The sequence below is a fragment of the Echiichthys vipera genome (genome assembly GCF_963691815.1).
Source record: "Echiichthys vipera genome assembly, chromosome: 19".
Lineage (NCBI taxonomy): Eukaryota > Metazoa > Chordata > Actinopteri > Perciformes > Trachinidae > Echiichthys > Echiichthys vipera.
Window position 1 is genome coordinate 12,821,191 of NC_139844.1, and position 17,500 is coordinate 12,838,690.

At 40.4% G+C, this 17,500-nt stretch overlaps 1 protein-coding gene across 6 annotated transcripts in view; it reads right to left on the minus strand.

The window, feature by feature from the left end:
* Positions 1 to 17,500, minus strand: part of gphnb (gephyrin b) — a gene marked incomplete at its 5' end in the record, with an annotated part of 111,825 nt that overhangs the window by 40,318 nt on the left and 54,007 nt on the right. For 4 of the 6 annotated variants that reach the window (XM_083934294.1, XM_083934299.1, XM_083934297.1 and 1 more), the window contains 6 exons: positions 2,359 to 2,493; positions 5,978 to 6,250; positions 10,701 to 10,767; positions 11,248 to 11,342; positions 15,984 to 16,076; positions 16,190 to 16,247. In XM_083934294.1, the coding sequence (XP_083790420.1) occupies positions 2,359 to 2,493; positions 5,978 to 6,250; positions 10,701 to 10,767; positions 11,248 to 11,342; positions 15,984 to 16,076; positions 16,190 to 16,247 (721 nt within the window). Of the gene's footprint in view, positions 1 to 2,358; positions 2,494 to 5,896; positions 6,251 to 10,700; positions 10,768 to 11,247; positions 11,343 to 15,971; positions 16,077 to 16,189; positions 16,248 to 17,500 lie in introns of all 6 variants that reach the window. The other 2 variants (XM_083934296.1, XM_083934298.1) reach the window with 2 other exon arrangements.

Sequence of the window (17,500 nt, forward strand, 5' to 3'; positions counted from 1 at the left end):
AGGAGAACAAGTGAGCACTCCTCATAAGAACCAACTGGCACCATCAGCCCCAAACTAGCCTGACATGTGGTGCATATGGGCTACAAAATGAGCACTAGGACATTTTAGGGAAATAGAGGGACACAAGTGGACAAAATGTTGTTGACAAAAGTATCCTATTAAGCGGAGATAGACAAAGCAATGTGACTGTATTGCAATGTGTTGAATTTAACCTGGGGAATAAATTTGTCCACATATGCATCCAAGCATGAGAACCACAACCTGCTGTCTCCATCAACACATACACCCTCAAACACAAATAACGGGGTTTTATATGTAAAACACATTCAAAACGGACACGAAACACACGTGAAGTTCAGACATGGAAAGAGAACAGTGGTCAAGACTGTTGCGTGATGTTTTGAGGTGTTTAGGTACTGCAGGAATGTATTGTACTGTTGGATTTTGGACAACCTACACTAAAATGAAGATGCAACTAAAAAACACATTTCAACCACGCAAAATGCAATAAAATAAAATTAAAGCAATGCAACCCCCCCCCCAAATAACTGAAATAATAATGATCACAATCAGAAATCTTTGTCTTTTGAGTATAACCTCGACAGACTAGAAAGTATATATGTTTGTACACAAAATAGCAAATTGTATAGCTACAATATCCATGGTCTGTGGAGGTAAACACAGTTGAGCTGTGGGAGACAAACGGGAGGGCTGAGCAGACAGGAAATGGGCTAAGGCAGTCTTTGTGTGTGTATAAACAGTATGTGTGTTGTTGGAGGTGTATGTACTTGTACTCCTATCCTGGTGAAGGCCTGTTTAGGTTTTAGAGTAACGACCTTTGGCAAGGGAAGTTTTTGATTTTGTGTTTAAGGCTGTATTTAAAATTAAGATCAGATTAATAAATTAGAAAAAAAACCAATTTATCAAGACTAACACCAACAATAATGAATTATAGTTCATTTATATAATATATTATCCATGGAGATGTGATCACTCTTATGGGTAACAAACTGTGAGGAGTAAAACGTTTTAATTATAGACTACAATATTTATATAGGCTACCAACCTGTTATAAGGCCAAACACAGCAATAATCAACCTAGAAGCTATATTATTTTGTTATGACAAACATGAGAGACATATGTTTGACATGTTGTCATTGACACGTCCGGTGGGGATAATCCTATACATACATGGTAGGGTTGTCAAAAAAATCGATACTCGGAAATAACCGATACTAAAAATTAGTATAGGATTAGAAACTAACTTGCAAAAGTATCAATACATTTGCCATCAACAGTTCAGCCGCCGCCTCCTCCAGTTGATGCATGACATCACCCAGCAGTGCTGAAGACAAAACAAGACAGAAGCTACAGCTCGTCTCTCTGAGCACATGATCGGTTCATCACATTAACAACACTGAGCTGACTGAACACAGCTAGCGCTGCTGCTGGACGACCTTAGCTACAGGTTTAAGTAGAAAATGAACAAAGCATAAACCGTTTGGAAGTAATTAGCATACGAGGCTGATGAACAGGGAAAGGCTGAGGATGTGAACAAGCAGCTCGCAGCTAGTGTCTAATGATAAACAGTAACTTTAACGGCAGAGCTATGCAGGTTACATCATCAGTTCTGCCCGTCTCACATTAAGAAACGTTAATCTAACAGGATGACACCAGCAAAGAGACAGAAATAGTAACAGCTGCTATACCAACTCTATTTAATCAGCAGTGATAATATGGAGCCAAGTCAGCAGAAACACATAAGATAAACAGGACTGTAGCTGAATACATAAGCATGGACCAGATCCCTGTTTACACTGTGGAGAAACCTGACTTACAACAACTGATTCACCGACTGAATCCAAGGTTTAACTTCCATCATGGAATCATTTGATGCCCACACGAACCCCTGAGCTATACAACGCAATAAAACAAACAAGAGAAAAATAAAATATTTGTCATATTTATAAACACAGGGCAGTTATGTGGTTTCTTTCTTCTTTTCACTACATCAGACAACTTTTTAAAAATGTTGTATTTGGTGTTTGTTATAATCTTTATTTTAAAAATCATGCTTTCATTTTTTGTAATTTTCTCCAGGTGGTATAGAAAATAGTATTGAGTATTTTCCTGGGTATCAGTATAGACTTTGTAATTCCAGTATCGTGACAACCCTAATCCATGGCATGATCTAGCGTCTACCCTGATTCACGCTAATGAAAAGTTATATAAACGGTTAGGAAATTAAAACTATCAATGTAAAGTCTTCACAAGGATATAAAGACAATCATGATAAATCTGTGTTCGTCACAATGTATGTATATGCGTGCAAGTGTGGTTCCTGTATGTGTACTCACTTTGGGTGTGGGACAGGAAGCGGTCGAGAGGCGGGACGTGGCCTGCGCGCGGGGCGACTCCGAGGGTGTGGTGCTGAGAGAGGCTGTATCCCTGGGCAACACCTGCACACCCCGCGAGATAATGGAGTCTGGGATCTGAGATCACACACACAAACATACGCAGACACATGTGCATGTAAATGCCACACACCATAAACCCATAGGCAGCACGTGTACACACACTGATATTCAAGATCCAGGAAGACACACTCACACATACACACACACACACACACACACAAACACACACACACACACACACACACACACACACACACACACACACACACGCACACACACACACACACAAACACACACACACACACACACACACACACACACACACACACACACACACACACACACACATATATATATATATATACACATATATGTATATATACTGTATATAAACCTATATACATAGACACAAAAACCATCTGAGAAGACAAATATGTCAACATCTCTAATGTGTAGTCATCTGTCAAACTTAAACGACCACGCCTACTCACAGGGAAGATGCAGATGAAAGACAAATGACCTAATAAATGTGAAATGATGATGACAAATAATGAGATATCGGGGGGCGGAGTCTTACCAACATCCTTCTGTGACTGGACAATGAAGTGGGATGTTACCCTGACAACAGAGCCATTAAGCGGGGTCCAGGCTGCAGACAGGGCAGGATAGGATGATGGGTATGGAGAGATACTTAATGTTACATGTGACTGCACAGAGTAGGCACACATGACACACACGCACGCACGCACGCACGCAAGCACACACACACACACACACAAACACACACACACACACACAAACACACACACGCACATACGCACATACGCACACACATATGCACATACGCACACAGATATATGTAGAGACACACAGTCATGCTAAATGATATACAGAGATACATGACAAACTCAAACTTATGTTAAGGAAGAGATTCACTCTTTTTCAACTCAGACGTAATAACCATGACGAGGCTCACTTTTTAATAACAGGAAGCTCACAGTGTAGTCAGATGTGTTTTCATACGTACTAATGATAAAAAAGAATCAGAATGCATACTTTAAATTGGGTTTCATTGATTTTGCTTTTTGCATAGCTTCTGGCAAAGATGTTGCAGGGAGAAATAAGTCAATAAAACCTGGAAGAAAGCTTGCAATCATCTGAGTTAGAATTCAGCCTAAAAAAAAAGTCCACACATCTGGACCACATACTATAGCCTACATGCATTTCCAACTAGGCCAGCCTCATGTCTAACTCTTCTCCAAATGCATCTTTCCTTTTTTCCAGATTTTGTAGAATATGAAAGGTGTATCCTAGCATAATCCTGATCTTGCAAGCTCCATTGTATTTTAATCGCCGATCAGTCTGGAAACCTGTGGCAGAGAAAATTTGGAGGTTGCCCAACCGAACCAATCAGTGTTGGTTTTGAGGCAGCTCAAAGTGTGACGCAACGAGACGCGTTCTGTTCAATGTTCAATGTAAACAACATGACGGCTTCCGTGGATGAGATGAGTGCAGCTATCGAGCAAGCTGCTCACTAACGCCTTTTCCTATTGGATCCTTCTGTTGGAATATGAACCAGGCACCTGAAATTGTGCCTTTTATCCGTAAATTCACGTTACACAAACGGGGAATATCCTTTTCCGACATGTTGTTTACTTTGCCTCGGCGCTCTGTTAGTAAGTCATACGATTTGTTGGTCTGATTGGTTGATTTGGCCCGTCTATTACCAACATAGGCGGTGATAGACAGATGATTTATCCAATCGGCAACCAGTATTTCTGCCCCTTCACGAAAGATCTCCAACTGAGAGTTCCCAGATGGATAGGCAGAGCGAATAAATCCATCCTGCGGAGTCAGGTTACCATTATCCACCATGGCAAATATTTAAAGGTCCCATATTGTCCTTATATTCAGGTTCATACTTTTGGTTTTGTAGAGAACATGTTTACTTGGTTTAATTTTCCAAAAACACATAGTTTTTCTCATATTGTCTGGCTGAATATACCTGTATACCCTCTGTCTGTCTCTTTAAGAGCCCCTGAAAAAGCCCAGTCTGCGCAATCATTGCAACTGTCACAGCAGTGTAGCAGCACTTTCTACCTATATATATATATATATATATATATATATATATATATATATATATATACTGTATATATATAGTACAGTTGTGACAGCACAACCGTACAGAAGTCCTGAAGGCTTGTTTAAAGGCACAGTTTATGAACATGGGCTGTGTGCATTTCTCTGTGGATTGAAATACTTTCACAATATTTAAAGACACAGTACCTTGACGTGCTTTATAATAAAAAAGACATGGAAATCTAAGTTTTTACAACACTTTAAATGCCATGGAACAAACCCCTAAATTCCCATTGAAATTGTCTTGGCCATTTAAGAACAAAGTCCTTGTTAGATTTGGTAGATTTAAAAAAATTTCACTTCCGAAGTTGATGAGAAACACCATTAGTTTTGAACTCTGTGACGCTAGACTGACTCATTTGGTGAAGAGGCACAGGATGATGGCTATTAAGCAAATCAGGCATCCAGCCTCTTAACTGCGTCAGAGAAAATAGAAATGTTCGTGACTGTGTACTTCCTGTTGTTGAAAAAGAGATTCATCATACAGTAGATCCTGAAAGTATAAATGATTGCCCAGTTGGATCACATTTAAGCCCAGCAGGAAGCAGTGGCAGAGACATTTTATTCATATGTATGGGTTGAGAAACAGTAAATCTATCACTTCAAGGTGCTACCTGTAGCATTTTTAAACATTAATTTGTCATGTTCTGTAATTGTGTACCTTTGGTTTAATAATATCATAACAGCCTTTTTAGCAGCCTGGATCAGCAGCAATTATGCTCACATGTTTCATCTTTGAACATCTTCAAAGAGTTTACGCATATCTCAGAAAAATACACTCTGTAATTCATACATTTATACTTTTAGTGTTATCAAATGTTTACTCTGCAGTACAGTACTTCCTGTTAACATGTACACACAGCAGAAGCATCTGTCATAGCTCAAAACAACTATTTATCTTTATATCTTGTACGTCAACTTACTTGTACGTCGTCAATGTTAATTGTTAAACATGAAAGAAAAGTAATGAATTATATAATATTAAACCCTTAGTGTTGGAGATGCATTTTCTCTTCAACAGATTCTATAGATATCTGAACTACTACAAACGTATCTCACTAATAAACACAACTTTAAACTTCCTTCACATTGTCCCATTCTGTATCAGTTGCACATATTGTAAAAATGGCACTGTCCCATTAAAAACCTTTTTCTGTAAACACCACTATTGTCTGCTCTCTGCTTTTGCCTTTGTTTCATTTGCCTTTCCTGAAGAAAATAACTTCCTGTTTGGTGTTGTTACGTAGTCAGGCATTCTCATGACTTATTAATGTTAAAATGCTACGTAGAGCACCTTTAGTACATGCTTGCAAAAATGACATGTGCGGACGTATACAGATGACCGTTGTGAAATGGATGGAATTAGATGAAAGCTGCAACAGCAAACCCTCCCCTCTCCTCTCCTCCGCCCTGGTACCTTGGCAGCAATGGATGCGGCTGTGATGTGGGAGGAGGAGCTGTCCTCGGTGGACGCCACACCGCTGTCCTTCTTCTCCTCATCCTCCTCTTCACACTGCACTCCCTTGTCCTCTGTCTGGCGGCAGGGCGAACTGTTGGGAGGCGGCGAGAGGGGCGGTGGTGGTGACGGCAGGTCCTCCAGCTCATCTGCCGCCTCCTTTACCTTCACTACTGCGTCCCGCAGGAGGTCGATGGCGTGCGGCAGCGCTGGCAGAATGAACTGAAAGCATTCCTGTAAGAGTAGAAGGACAGAGGCGTGCAAAAAGGGAGAGAACATCAGTGACAGGGATATGGTTGATATTTAAATAATGGCAGTCTCAAACTAAATAAAGGCCGGTACAAAAAACTGTGTTATTGCCTGTCACATGTTACATTTAGCACAATCTATATTTTGACAACACTTATTCCATCAGATTATCGAAATAATCCCTCACTAACTAATTAATATCTCTTCCAGTTTGCCTTTTTATTGGAGATGAGCTTCTGTCAGTGAAACTCAACACTTCCTGCTGTTGTTTCACATGAAAAGCCTCACAACCCTTCTCAAGTACACCATGCTTTATTTATCAAATTTTTTCAGCTACCTTGACTTCAGCAGCACATTTGGGATAGCTGAAAACATTCGGTATGAGAGAGAAGTTGTGTGAGGTGTTTTGAATTAGGATGAACGTGCACTAAATGCCACACTGGTCTGGGGCGCTGTCAATGTGCAAATAAAAACATATTTCGGATCACAAGTGAGAGCAAAAGATTGTTGAGTTGGACATTACTTCTGACGGACTATGTACTGTGGAAATGTAGATTATCCTTAATTTACCAAGGCAACAAGTAAACATGGAGGAGTTGTTGAGTTGACATGAACAAGAAAAGAATCCACAGCAAAATAAAACACATGGCGATCTATATATTAGGAAAACATCTCACAAAAATATGATTCATTTCACTGAAATACAGGGAAAGGCCTTTCACTATTATGCAGTAAGTCTCATTCAAATAAATGTCTTTGCACCTCTGCAGTTAGTGTGCAGTTAGTGTATTTACGAATTTAAAGTACACAATTATTTTTTTAGGAATACTGTTACCTTCTCAGTTCGAGGCAGTATAGAATCAGAGATTTCCTCCTAAACCTCAGCAGATCACAGCGCCTCCTTCTGGCCACATTTATACTAGCTTCTGCTCTTTTCCATTCTCCCTCCATCTCTGATTCCCTCTCCGGTAGTCTCTCTGTGTGTCAGTGTGCCTGTGGGCTCCTCTGCGATGCTAAATGCTCCATTCTCCTCGCTCCCAAGACAAGAGCTAATCTGTGAAATTATTTATCTTCCTGTGTATTTTAAGCATTGAGAGGATACATTATTAATCGCCCCCACACTTTACAGTACATCTACGCTGGCTGCGTGCTGGCTTTCGGAGCAACCTCTCCACTTCACATCCCGTTTTATGTGGGCATATCGCTCGCTGGATTAAATATGACGATGGTAACCTTGATTTGACTGAATTTAATATCCCATAAATCCACACTACGATGCACACATGGGGGGATTAGCATCCACCACGCCTGCGCATGAAATATACAAAAAGGAGAGTAGAAAGACTCCTCAGACTGGGAGATGAAAGAGATTGAATGGGTTAATCTCAGTGGTTGACCACAAGCCCGCCAGCTCTGCTGTGTAGCCGCAAGCTAACCTTTACACCCCATACCCCCGTCTTCACTCACACTTACACATCCCAAACCCCTCAGCACACAGTTGACTGTTTATGCCTCTTGCTTGTGTGTTTGAAGCCGACATCTGAGCATTTTTGGGAGACGTGGAAAGGAGGGCCGGGCGTGTTGGGCTTAAGTGTGAAAGGATTGGGCAAAAGAAGTAGTGAGGATGGTGTCAAGAGCCTGGAGACATTCCTCCTTTCCCATTTTGTGCTTTCATTGCGTGCCGGGATTTTTTTTTTTGGGTACGTGTCTGTTCTTATTCTCTGTTTTGTCCTGGAGGAGAGTTACTGTCGAGAACACTAAAGAGCAGAATCCCTGGATATACTGCCAGCGGATGAGAAACACAAGTGAGAGAGAAGGATGGAGAAAGAGAGGAAGACACTGTGGTTCTGAAAGGGGGCGGTGCAAGAGAGAGAGAAGGAGAGAGGATGACAGACAGAGAGAGAAAGAAAGAAAGAGAAAGAGACACGGAGAGAGAGTCAGAGAGACAGGGAGGATGAGATCTCTGGAGATGATGAGAGACAGAGATGGAGAGAGACAGACAGAGATGCAGAAACTGCAACAAAAATAGTAAGACAGACATAGAAAGTTAAGAGAGAAAAGAGAACTGAAACAGGAGAGAATAAGAAATGTAAGTAAGTAAGAAAAAGACAAAATAAATGGCCTGTGAAATGGCAGTCATATTACAGCTGCAGGTCCGAATGCACAATCCTTCAACCAGCTAAAATAGCTTACAGGGCGCGAAAATCAATTGCATGGGTGTCCCCAAACACCACTCCAACTCCTGACGAGAAAAACACTTATCATATTTGTCATTTGGGGTGGTTGTGAGACAGTAAGAAAGGGGGACGCCTTTTACAGAATAGTTTTACAGAATTGAAAAGATGTAGGCATTAACCAGGCAGGGAAGGTCGAACAAGATACACGTTTGAGTGGCATTATGGGAAATGTAGGAACCAGTATTTAACAAATTTGAGCCACGAGGTATAATCAGAATATCTCTTCCTCTGTTGTTTCGATTTGACCGCTCATTTTCAATCTGTCAGGTGAATCCCGAAACTAAAAGTATAATGTTAAATCACTGTAGCATGCCTTCATTTAAAAAGCAGATGTAAAATACTGTATCCATATATGCATTCATGGGACATGAATTTTCCGTTGAAAGTCATGATGTTCTTAGGTGAGTTAGGCAGGTTTCATTGGAGATTTTTTAAACCATCACCTCTAAGTCTAAAATCACATCCTCAGTACCATAATTTCTAAAACTAAAAACTGAGGTGTTATCACAATAGGGGCAAAAACGACCAGGACATGCTGTCTATCAAATTACAAAAGAATCTTTGACTGAATTGAACAGCATATGATATAGACCTAGCCTATTTAGGCTGAAGTGTAAATGAAAGAGACAAAAGAAGCAGCTAAAAGACGCATAGCATACAGGACTTCACAGTTATCTTTATGACAGGAGATCATCGTAATAAAAGCCTGCAGTGGGCGGCTTGTGCCGTTAACTTTAACTGGGGGTTGATGAGGGAGACACTAATATGGCAGCAGATGGGGGAGAGGTGGCGTAATTGATTAAAAGAAATACTAAAATCGATCAGGAGAAGCAGGCGCGTAACGAGACAGAGACAGATGTGCAGGTCAACACAGCAGAGAAGGAGACAGATGGAGGGGGACACAGGGACAGCAGTGGGTGGACACACACACACATATACTGGTTTACATTACCATAGACAAACATGCTCACACATACAGGAACAAACAGAAACCCACACATGCATCTGTACCTTTGACAGAAATACATCAAAACACAAAAACGTACAAATGTACCATGAAACAATAGACACGAAGAACACACACAGATCTATGTTGTATGCACATAATTCATCAATTAGTTATTCAAATGAATGCACACAGAGGCACAAACCCCTTTAAATCCATTCACTTGCTGTGCACATGATCCTAGCACATACACACACTGACAATGACAGCTTGTTGATTTATTTGCACATCACTAATGATGCGCAGGTAAGAATCTAAAGCAAATTAACACAATGCTAAGCTAATGCTGTCAATACACGCGGATCATTGCTACACTTCACTTGAAAAGGGTATTTTGTAACAAAAGGTCACCCTGAATTTTAAAACAGCAGTAGTATATGCTGCATATGATACATTTATTGGGATCTTTTAGTATCTGTTACTTATTCAGTCTCTCTCTTTCACTCTTATTTTTTTTTATTGTGGATTTATCTGTCAATTACTTGTTTGGTCAATAAAATATCTATAGAGAAGGTTAAGAAATCCCAAATGCAAAGGGGATATGCTCAAATGTCTTGTTTTGTCCACAACTCAAAGATATTCAGTTTTACTGTCATATAGTAAAGAAGAAAGAAAATATTAACATTTAATAGCTAGAATCAGAGAATTTTGCCTTGTATCCTCTTACAAAAATGACTTAAACCCATTAAAGTACTATGAAAAGAGTTGGCGTTTAAGTTAATAGTTAGCAACCAATTGATTAATCGACTAATCTTTGCAGCTCTAAAGAAGATGTATGGAATTTGTTGGTGAGATAAAAAAAAGAGTTGCAGAGGTTTTAGATGGGTAACATGTGTTACAGCGTCGCAGTGGAAAAGGGGCAAAAATGTCCGTGTCCAATCAGGTGTCATGTTTCCATTAAGCCGCTATCACAGCAGAGACATTTGTCCCAAGACTTAATTGTTACCTTTCCCACCAGAGACAAAAGACAGATGTTAGTGTTTTTTTTGTCCAGTGAGGACTGACAGGGACAGAAGTTGGGGATCCCTAATCCAAATGTGTATTTATTTGAATCACAAAAACAAGCACAGCACCTGATCTGTCAACAGGTGAGTTTGTTTCTTTCTATCCGTCTGCCTAACAACTGTACACCTAACCCTAACATCCAGAGGAGAAAGGTGATGATATCCCAGCTCTTTGCAGCGTTTCCTACCTGGGAGCCTTTCTTGCTTCCCGGTAAGTTAATGATGAGCGTCTTCCCCCGGATACCACACACAGGTCTGTAACGAACAAACACAGATGGGAAAGTTCATGTGAATACAGAGGAAGAAGAACACGACAAGAATGCTTGATTATGGTGATATATGCCTCTCCCTCCACCTTAAAGTCTCAATTCAGTGTATCACAGTGCGCTGCACTTTACCACAGGTGATAAATTAACTCAGTCACAGTTTTGTCAAGCATAAAAAGGTGGGATGGCCCTCTTTAACCAACAGAAGGGAGTCACACTGTACATTATTTATATCTAAGGCTCTACTTGAATAACTGCCAGGAGTAGTACAATAGTTATGATGTCACGTCACAGGACGTTTAACTTTAGTGTGTACCGCATGTTATGTAGATTGGGTGTTTATACAGTATATGTTTAATCCTGTGTCTCTCTTGAAAAGTCATCTTGATCTCAGTGACTGCCTGTTTAAATAAAGGATTAAATTCTGTACATAAAAGTGTGTATGCTTTGGTTGTGCTGTGGGTCTGACCTGGAAAGCATGCCTAGCGGTGTGACGTTGAGGGATCCCATCAGCATCGCCAGAGACATCCCTGGAGCCTCACGCTCTATCACCTCCTTAGTGGCCTGCAGAGAAGAAAGATAAAGGAGAGAGTTATCAGTATGGTCATAGTCTAACTATGCATGTGTCCTTCATTAGAATTTTTGAAACGATTTATTCAAATGCTGGAGGGTTTACGTTTGTTTGAGGCCATTTAAACTAAAAATACTATCGCTGTTCCTCCTCCAAGAACATAAGAGAATATAGTCAAATGTATGTGTTGACATTTGGTGAACAGCAATTTATAATGCTTTGAAAAGCTACTATAACAAAATAAACACAGAATAATTCTACTGGTACCATCCACGACTTTTGCCAATGGAAACATTCAAATATCCGTTCTAATGTACGAACTGAACCGAACCGGACCGCTCGGCAGGAACGAGGCTTTAAATAAACTTTCTACTACGCTTTGGATAAAGGGTACTGTATTACTATTTATTGTTATAACAACCCAACAATTACCCCAGCTACTACTCAGATATTTATTACAAAATGTGGAGGAGATGGGAGCAAAAGAAAAAAAGTGAAATACTGCAGGGTATCTATGATTTCAGAGAGCCATATTAAAATCAAGTTTGGGTTATAGAGTCTTTCCACTTTGCTCCTAGAATTAAAAGATATAAACAAGAGAACAACAGGACATTCATTTTTCCTTTGGTCCAACAGTATGTTATAAATCAAATATGGTCATAAAATAGATTTACTTTAAATTGTGTATCTCCCTGAAAGACCACTAATATTTAATGCATTACATTTTTTTAAAAAGACAAAAAAAATTGAAATTGACAGATTTTTTTTAAGGACTTCAAGGATTTACACTGACCACAACAGGAAAAAACATCAAATCAAATGGAAATCAACGCTTGACAATGATGTCATTAAAAGCAATCTTGGAAGGTTTAGAGGTATAGCAGTAACAGCAGATGACCAGGAAATACTTTTACAACAACCTCCTGAATGCGCGTCTAAAACATCTGGACTACCCTTCAAATATTGATTTACAATCCCTCTTACACAATCCATCTCTCAATTGTCTGCAGGCTGGAAAATCTTTATCTGACCTGTCTCCTCTCCATCTACCCCCCCCCCATTAGCAATCAAGATTGATTCAATCTTTGAAATCAATAAAGAAATATGTCTCTTTCTTGCTCCGTCTGTGCAGTTTTCTCTAAGCAGGTATGTGTATATTTTCCAGGGGTGGTGGTTTTGCCAATTTCACCATCTTTTCAGGGACACGTGGAACAAATGCTGTGTGTGTGTTTGTGTGTGTGTGTGTGTGTGTGTGTGTGTGTGTGTGTGTGTGTGTGTGTGTGTGTGTGTGTGTGTGTGTGCATTTGTGGGACTGCATGTTCTTAACAGAGAGATAGCAGAGAAGATAGTGCCCTCTCCTCCAGCTGTGTGTGTGTGTTGGGTGCCCTTGAGTTGAGTGACACTTCAAACGCACCATTCGCGAGGGAGAGGGGAGAGAAAAGACTTCAAAGAAATGAGGAGCCACTGATGAGCATCGTGGGCTTGGACTCAGGAGAGGAGTGAGATGCAGGGCGGAGGGAAGGGAGATGAGGAGAAGGGAAAGAGTGTGGGAGGGACAGGAGGGGTGAGATTGAAACAAGAGGGAAGCAGGGGGGGAGGGAAGGATAGAGAGGGAGGGCTGAGGCAGGATTTATACCTCATCATACAAAGTCACTGATTGGAAGAAGAGGGAGATGGGTTTGTTTGAGTCAACAGGCATGCATTCAGAAGTGTAAAAGAAAGACTGTATGTTTTGGGCAACAAAAAAGGTCTTGAATATAGTAAGGGAAGGGGGAGAACTTTAAATGTATGCATTGAAATATGACAAAATATAATCAGCAAAAGGCCTCCTCTGGTCAAGTGCAGTCCTCAAATTCAGATTGAGAACCTTTTTTCAATTTAAACTGTCTCTGCAAGCATGTTACACCCATGTAAAAGGGAGTAGGAACTGCTTTTAATTAGGAGTTTCATTCACCACAAGTGAAGCGATTAAGTCCTTTTGGAGCTGAAATGTACCAAACATTCTCTGTGCTTCTTGTGCCATCCACTAATGATCAGAAGCCAATGCACTGCGTGAGGAAAATAATTAACGGAGAATATATCCATTCGATGGCAACTAATGCCAAGTTTCACTACAAGACTTTGAGGGGGTTGCATATGGCCAATGCTCGAAGCAACTTTTTCCATAGGATTTTCCGCCATTGAATCAGGAATCAGTGCATCTGCATCTGCATTTGTAGAACAGCCAATAGGAAAACCATCTCTTTGAAAAGACCTGTGATTGGCTAAAGTCTCCCGTCACGGGCTAGATTTTTTCAAGGCTGCAAACAGAGCCAAGAGGAGGTGCAGGAGTCTAGTTTTATCTCAGAACACTTGAATCACAATATGCTCAAAGGTTATTATGGATTTATTCCCCCCAATTACGCCAACAAAAACCCTGCATACCCCAGCTTTAAGATGTCGATGAAAGGTAACTCCGATGACCTCCAAAGAAAGTGAAATGGACAAAACCACCACCTCTGAAAACCAAAAGTATCCCTGCCAGTTTGTATGTAGCGATTTCCTATCTGACAAATAATGCAAGTACACATAATGTCTAAAATATGGTCTTTCTGGGAAATTCCAAGTTACAGAATCATTCAACAATAAATTGTTATCCCGGACAAACTGACCAAGAAAAAGACATGTTGATTAACAGATTAAATCTATCTTGATTGGTAAATAGGGAGGACACAGATCAGATAAGGTCTTTCAGACAGTTGAGACATGTAAGACACAGCGGAGTACTCAGTGTAATAGAACAATGAGGCAAGTAAAAGTAACTTTTAAACATCAGAGAGTATACAAAGAGCTCTTTGATTAGACATGTAGTCTGTCAGGTGTGTCTTGTACAGCGTTTAAACACACAAAGACAGACAGAGAGATATCGTTGTCTCCAGCATACAGGGTTGAATCAGATAGCAGGTATTATCAGTGACTACAGTGTGTACGTGTCCCCCCCCCCCCCCTTCCAGGATGGTTACTGTCTACCATGATTGATGAGGACGGATGATACTGCTGAGAACCACAGCTCATCCCTTGCCAAATTGCTTCTGTGTGCGTGTGTGTGTGTGTGTGTGTGTGTGATGTCTGAGTACACGTAACAGAAGTATAGCTGTGTAAAGCCCCCAACCCCCCAAAAATTGTTCTGAACTTCAGTTATGTGACACTAGATGTGACCACAATTGCATTAAACCAGTTTTTGAAGCCTGCAATGACAATTTATTTGTTTCACAGAACTTTTAAACCAAATAGTTCATGGTAACATTTATTCTATTACTGTACTGGTGGGGTTGAAACAATGAATACAGCATGTGAGGTAAGTTAAAGATATTTATTAATTTTATATTAATATATTAGAAAATTTAAGTTAATCTGATTTGAAATATAAAGAGTTCATTTGTGGGCAATTTGGAAACACGTCAATGCAATAAAGAAACAGAAAATCAGAGGTGTGTAGACCTCCTCTCCAGTTGTTTATTAGTTATATTATCATGCTGACACCTGCTACCCATTATCTCTAAATTGCTTGCTACATGATCCCATATCTTTAAAAAAAATGGAATCAATAAGGATCTAACTTCTGCCTCTTTATTTCCCATGTGACCATGGGGCTAATTACACTGTGTTAATCAGTGCTGCAACACATGTGTAATCAGCAAAAACAGGCTGAGGTTTCCTGAATACAGGAGACATCTACCTTTCAACAGCCTTTTCCTCTAACACATATTAGCTATTATCATACTTCTATTTCAGTTGTACAACATTACTTTCCTTATATGACCTCTTACCAAAACAGTGTCCATATTTGACCCGAAGCTGTTGTTCTTGTTGAAAACCTGCATTCATGTGGTGTTGTAATAATCGGGAAAAAAACAGCTCCTCACGGGAAAATTCACGTTAACGCCCCTCAAGTTGAAATGTTTGGTGACACGGCCCTCTGATTAACTGTCAAATTACTCAGAAACATGACGGACGGAAGTACATGTTGGGTTGTTGGTGAGAAACGTTTTTATTAATTCACATATTGCATATTATTTTCTTGCTGTATTGTAATTTGCAATATGGTATTTGATTGTAACCGGTGTACCTGTCACCAAGGAGTGACCTGGATTAGTTAGACAAGTTATTTATTAACATTAAATGTGATATCAAGTCAGGTAAAGCAATATTTGACTTGTTTTATGGAATGTACGTGTGCTGAAACAATTGTGGTACTACACTAATATAAAGCTCCAAACTGGATAGAAATCCTTGAAACAGCAATCAACATGTTGATTAAATGCTCAAAGCGACAAAATACAACGCATCTTCTTTATAGCGTCCAAATTTCCACATTATGACTTAAAGTTCATGAACACAACAAAGTCGGAAAAACGACTTCCCAACTCAGGGAAATGAGACCATCCAAAGACACGTTAAGGCACCATAACAAGCGTCATTATACACCCTAATGATATTCTGCGAACAATAAAACACATCTTCGGACATTGTTTGCTGTCACTTTTTTGAGCCAGTAATGCCAAGAGCATGTCATGATGTTTTCAACAAACAATTTACGGCAAGCAAATTAAAAAAGCAAACCAACAAAGAAAAAACAAAACAAAAAAAAAAACCTCTGGTGTGACGTCTCTTGGGGCAAAGCCAGTGCCTCCGGTGGTTAGGATAAGGTTAAGTTCCTTTTCATCGCACCAGTCCACCAGAGTCTCCTGTTCAGACACACATGCACACCATTAATTATAATTACAAAAATCATTATAACGCATAAAAAGACAGACAGATACAAACCATAAACAGACAGACAGATAGATAGATTACATACCTTGATTTCATCTATCTCATCGGGCACTATTTTGTAGGCCGTGATCATACCGCCCAACCTGAGAAAGGAAGAAAGCCGTTAGATTACAGATACAGTTATCAACGTATAACATTCCAGATTCTTTATTGATCCCTGCAAGAATATCCTCTGCTGTCCTGCTACCTTTCTACAGGGAGGTCAAAAAGGTCAGCTAAGTAACTGTGGACCTTCAGTTAATGTTTTCTTTAACGACCCTTTAGCAGAAGCGGAGAGCTTAAACTCAAGATGACCAGTTGAGGTAAAGTATCCAAGAGGATCAGCAGGTTGAGAAACAGACCTGGGATATTGTGGGCTCACTTCTTTCTAGATTTCTCAAAATAATAAAGCATAAAAACCCCTCTCTAAAATACCCAGACCTGCACCCCAAAGCTTGTAAATGCAGTGTTTGTCTGACTTAGAAGACAGTCGAGAGACAAGCTAGAGAGAGAGTCATAGGAAAATAATGGCATGTAAGGAGGGGAAAGAGAATGCCCTTGAACATCCCCATCCTGAAAGGATTTTCCACAGGACAGCCCACTGAAGAGGGAGCTCTGACAAGGACAGAGCTGCTGCTGCTGCTGCTGCTGCTGCTGCTGCTGCTGCTGCTTCTGCTGCTGCTGCTGCTGCTGCTGCTGCTGCTGCTGCTGCTGCTGCTGCTGCTGCTGCTGAACAGTGATCCATGGCGACCTCCTGTGGTCAGATCGGTTATGACACCCTAAAAAGAACAACCCGAGGCTCAAGGTGAAGGCTCTGCACAGACACCCCTTATGTAACCCTTTTCTATTTTTTTTAAGAAGCGCTATTTTTGGGACACTACTGCATCATGTTTCCCCTCTGCGTCAGCCACTTAATGTCCATGATACCCTCCCTCAGACAAATATCCATGAACTCAGTGAACATTAAAGCACCTGCTATATTTTTTTCTTTTCCGCATTTCAGATGCTTTTATTCAGCAACTCAGCTCTTCATACACTGAGTTACGAAGAAGAAATGCTGCACCCCTGGAAAAATCATTCAACAAATCCATCAGCTCTGCTCGGTTTTCAAACTGTGCAACGGAGCAGCGAGAGAGACACGCCAAGCAAGACAACACCAAAAATACTGCAGCGAGCATGCATGAAGACGAAGAGGGAAGCTGTCTGGCTCTGACAAAAGAGGCAGAGAAAGTCAGAAAGAATCATTTAGGAAATACTTCTTCATGAAACACTGCACATACATGGCTATTCGGAGCATCCACTAATTTGTACACCCACACACAACATCTACACACGCACACACTCTGCCCCTGCTGAC